General features: G+C 43.7%; 1 protein-coding gene across 19 annotated transcripts in view; it reads right to left on the bottom strand.

The window, feature by feature from the left end:
- Positions 1 to 5,000, bottom strand: part of LOC133661622 (ELKS/Rab6-interacting/CAST family member 1-like) — a 144,035-nt gene that overhangs the window by 121,825 nt on the left and 17,210 nt on the right. For 11 of the 19 annotated variants that reach the window (XR_009827971.1, XR_009827972.1, XM_062064963.1 and 8 more), the window contains exons 2-4: positions 3,635 to 4,440; positions 1,333 to 1,410; positions 1,021 to 1,176 (exon numbers count right to left, since the gene is read on the bottom strand). Coding sequence is in view for 15 of the 19 variants with exons in the window: in XM_062064963.1 (XP_061920947.1) it covers positions 1,021 to 1,176; positions 1,333 to 1,410; positions 3,635 to 4,129 (729 nt within the window). In the remaining 4 variants the exon portion in view is untranslated. Of the gene's footprint in view, positions 1 to 1,020; positions 1,177 to 1,332; positions 1,414 to 3,634; positions 4,441 to 5,000 lie in introns of all 19 variants that reach the window. The other 8 variants (XR_009827969.1, XR_009827970.1, XM_062064962.1 and 5 more) reach the window with 1 other exon arrangement.

The following is a 5,000-nucleotide window of genomic DNA, read 5'->3' as shown; positions in this document are numbered from 1 at the left end:
GGGGCTGAAAGGGAAAGTAAAAAAAGTGAATATTTCATGTACAGTACACTCAAACTTTAATGCGTGTGAATAGAATATTTTAATATCTTATGAGAGGACTCGCCGAGTGTTGATGTCTCAGTGCAAGTGTTCCTTTTTAAGTGGGGACACACAGACGGCACTAGTGCATGAGTCACTGCGTGGCCGTGAGTGACAACGCAACACAACGCAATGTGTTCTCTAGCCTCCTGCCAGCAGACAAGTATCTTCCCGATCCGAAAACCACGCGCTTTGTCTGCTCTGTTTTACGGCAGCAAGAAAAACTGCATCAAGTACTAAAGATGATTTTGGATGGATGTGTTGTTTTCAAGGTTTTGAACGATCTTTACGCCATTACAAGTTTTTATACAGCAAACAAATGAACAATACTGGAGCGTTAACCAAGTGCCATTTTGAACAAACAGTGATCAAATGGAGTCACACAGACATTGAACACACCAGCAGCTCATTTTAGAAGCTATAATATATAATGACTTCCCAGCCTTCAAAAACACTAAAATAATGTTTAAGACAAACCAGTCCTGTACTCATGCAGTTGATTACTTTTATATTGACAATAATCATTTTCAATATAAGTCATTTTGTAAGTATGTATGATGCTGTCTGTTTGTATGGTGCATGCATTTGAACAACAGATGCATTTGAGCTTTCAATTAAAGTTAAGTACCAAAGATTGTCACACACACACTAGGTGTGGTGAGATTATCCTCTGCATTTGAGCCATCACCCTCACCCCCTGGGAGGTGAGGGGAGAAGTGAGCAGCAGCGGTGGCCGCGCCCGGGAATCATTTTGGTGATTTAACCCCCAATTCCAACCCTTGATGCTGAGTAATGGGTAATGTTAATTCTGGCATATTTACTAGGATGTTTTTTCTCATATGTTGATCAATATGTCTTGATCAGATAAAGCCATTTAAACCAATTCAATTCTTGTGGATTATGCCGAGCAGGCTTAATTAACCCTTTTCTCCAATAACTTACCTGCGTTTCCTCCTGCACCACTCTGTACTGCTCCTTCCATACGGCCATCTTTGTGGCTTCGTCCTTCCTCAGCGCACGTTCTTTCTTCAGCTCTGGACTCCAGAAGGTCTTGATGGAGTTCATGGACGAGCTCAGCTTGGACTCCCTGGCATCTAACTGTAACAAAGCGACATTCCAGCTTCAAAATAAAACTTTGTGGATTCTACATGTTCTTTTTACAGTAGGATCACACAAACAATTTAGTGAATGGCTCGTCACGAAACATTAGGAAGGGACGAGGAACGGGCAAAGAAAGAATTCGTCCAATCTTACGTCTCTGCGGAGAAGTTCATTCTCTCTCAGGACTTCTCTCAGCTGGGTCTGCAGGTCCGTCATGGCGCCCTCTCTCACCTGCTAACACACACACACACACATTATCTTAGCTTTTTAATAAGAAACACATTTGTTGGTGCTGTCAAGGTATGAAAAGAAATGGTGATTAAGTCATCATGATATGTAAATAATCTGAGTAATCTCTTTCTAATCTCATCTAAAAATGCTGAGAAAATCTCTAAACCAGAGGTATTTTCATTTTAATTCATTACGTTAAAGGCCTACTGAAACCCACTACTACCGACCACGCAGTCTGATAGTTTATATATCAATGATGAAAACTTAACATTGCAACACATGCCAATACGGCCGGGTTAATTTATAAAGTGCAATTTTAAATTTCCCGCTAAACTTCCGGTTGAAAACGTCTATGTATGATGACGTATGCGCGTGACGTCAAACGTTGAAATGGAAGTATTCGGACGCCATTGAATCCAATACAAAAAGCTCTGTTTTCATCTCAAAATTCCACAGTATTCTGGACATCTGTGTTGGTGAATCTTTTGCAATTTGTTTAATGAACAATGAAGACTGCAAAGAAGAAAGTTGTAGGTGGGATCGATGTATTAGCGGCTGGCTGCAGCAACACAAACAGGAGGACTTTGAGGTGGATAGCAGACACGCTATCCGACGTTAGCCGCCGACCGCATCGGTGATCGGGTGAAGTCCTTTGTCGCACCGTCGATCGCTGGAACGCAGGTGAGCACGGGTGTTGATGAGCAGATGAGGGCTGGCTGGCGTAGGTGGATAGCTAATGTTTTTAGCATAGCTCTGTGAGGTCCCGTTGCTAAGTTAGCTTCAATGGCGTCGTTAGCAACAGCATTGTTAACCTTCGCCAGGCTGGAAAGCATTAACCGTGTATTTAAAGGTCCATGGTTTAATAGTATTGTTGATTTTCTGTCTATCCTTCCAGTCAGGGGCTTATTTCTTTTGTTTCTATATGCAGTTAAGCCCGATGCTATCACGTTAGCTCCGTAGCTAAAGTGTTTCGCCGATGTATTGTAGTGAAGATAAAAGTCACTGTGAATGTCCATTTCGCGTTCTCGACTCTCATTTTCAAGAGGATATAGTATCCGAGGTGGTTTAAAATACAAATCCGTGATCCACAATAGAAAAAGGAGAGAGTGTGGAATCCAATGAGCCAGCTTGTACCTAAGTTACGGTCAGAGCGAAAAAAGCTGCGTCCTGCACTGCACTCTAGTCCTCAAATTAATGGGGTAATCGTCGCTTTCTCGGTCCGAATCGCTCTCGCTACATTGAAAACAATGCGGAAATGTGAGGAGCCTTTCAACCTTTGACGTCACGCTACTTCCGGTACAGGCAAAGGCTTTTTTTATCAGCGACCAAAAGTTGCAAACTTTATCGTCGATGTTCTCTACTAAATCCTTTCAGCAAAAATATGGCAATATCGCGAAATGATTAAGTATGACACATAGAATGGATCTGCTATCCCCGTTTAAATGAAAAAAAATTCATTTCAGTAGGCCTTTAAAGTTGACCAACTTCTCGACTTATGGCCACAGCCTTCTATGCGTGATTTATGATCCAGCATGAACTTTTACAAACTCACAGGCGATTCAGCAGCAGCAGAAGCAGCTCAGTAGATGGCTTATTAAAAATTGTTCCTCTGTGTTAGCTCTTACAATAACAAATTTGCTATTGCTTGGTTAATATGCATCACAGTATGCAAATAAAACCTTGTTGGCGTTTATTTTTGAGGACATTAGGTGGAATAGATGAATCTCATTATCGCTTTTGGCTAGTAGTTTTTTCCTATTTAAAAAGCACATAAAAGAGAAATACACTTTTGTTCTTGTTCTTGTCTCACATAAAGATTGTGATTGATGGGCAACATTCCAAAAACAGAGCAGTTCCCCTTTAACGTATGCGTGTTTGTGTGGACATTCAGTCAAGCACAAGAAGAGACATACAGAGACAGTAAAGTTAGAGATTAAAAAATGTATTATCATAATTAAAAATAAACAAATTAAATGACTGTAAGTAACTATTCACAGTTAATGTGATACTTGGTGAAGATGACCTGTTTCATGTGTACAGAGCTACAATATTTCTATAGTTGCATATGACAAAGCCTGATGAGGATGACTAATGTTGCGGAGGCATTGGGAGTTTTATTCTATTTAAAATACTGTAAGAATTTGCACGCTTCTGCTTTTACTTGGATGCCATTTGCCAACACACTCACTCAGTTTTAGTGCACACAAAAGAATGAAAGTCTTACCTGTCTCATGGAGTGTGGCACAGTGGCAGCCAGTGGGGTCTGCCCTTGCCCCTCCCCACCAAATGCTATGGCATCACTGGCGATGATCCCCCCAGCCCCTCCACCTAATCCAGTGTTGATATTGGGGCTGCTCCCCACAAAGGCAGACCGTATCCCGTAGGGCACCCTTGCCCCAGCCCGGCCCAGAGTCATGGTGCTTTTGGGCAACGATGGGTTTAAGCCACTGCCGAGGCTCCCGAGTCCGACTGGGTCTTCTGCACCGTCTGTGAAGTACATCGGGCCCCCTGTGGCATAAGCGGCGTTGAGCGACTGGATATTCTCCATGGACAAGGTTTTCCCTGAGACAGTGAGCCCGCCGCTGGTGGAGCTGCTGCTGCCGTTCCGTCGGTGTCCCAAATGTGGGGAGCGGGGCAGCCGAGGGGAACGTCCCGGGCTTCCTGAGCCGTTGGATCCCACAACGTCCAGCTTGGAAACGGAACGGGAGCTTCCGTACATGATGATGATGGGGCGGGGGGGGGGATTACAATAATGAAGTTATAATCCAAGGAGGAGATTTGTGTCCTGATGGGTGCACTCGTGTAAAAGTGTTCAGCTGTGGCGAAAACATTTGTCAGGGGGCTCTTTTTCTCTATTAAACAGTTATAAGCAAAAGCTACTGTCCTGTACACTGCACTGTATTGTACACTGTACTGTATTGTACACTGTACTGTATTGCACACTGTACTGTACTGTATTTCCCCCACTGATTCTTCCACCGGAGTAATCACACAGGCAGCCTTCCACAAAGCAGGCGGTCACTGAGTCACCTATGGAGGAGGAGGAGTCTAGTGAGTAAAAAACATCACATTTCAATGCACCATCACCCTAAAACTTTAATAATGCTGAGTTTGGACTGACATTTGAAGCTAAACAACACATTTGTGTGTTTTGGCCTGAATGTGAGAAATGACTCCAATGACCCTGCAGCAGTGTGTGAGCAATGCATGCTTCCAACTGCACTGATTTTTGGCCAGTAAGATGCAAATTTGCAGCCAGCCATGTGTGTGTGTGCGTGTTTCTGCGTATGTGCGTTCTGCAAAAACAGGGAGCCATCTGCGTTGTTTTCCCTCAGGGGGGCCGCGAACCCACACCTGGAAAAGGCCGGCACATGCATGTTCTCTCTCTCACACACACACACACACACACACACACACACACACACACACACACACACACACACACACACACACACACACACACACACACACACACACACACACACAGAGTGCATACACGCAGCCAATAAAGTGAAAGCACACAGACAGTCTTGACCAAAGTTGACAGATGCACATACTGTACAATACATGAAACGCTCAGTGGTCTAATG

This window comes from Entelurus aequoreus, linkage group LG12 (genome assembly GCF_033978785.1).
Source record: "Entelurus aequoreus isolate RoL-2023_Sb linkage group LG12, RoL_Eaeq_v1.1, whole genome shotgun sequence".
NCBI classification, from domain to species: domain Eukaryota; kingdom Metazoa; phylum Chordata; class Actinopteri; order Syngnathiformes; family Syngnathidae; genus Entelurus; species Entelurus aequoreus.
This window is presented reverse-complemented; position numbering and strand designations above follow the sequence as displayed.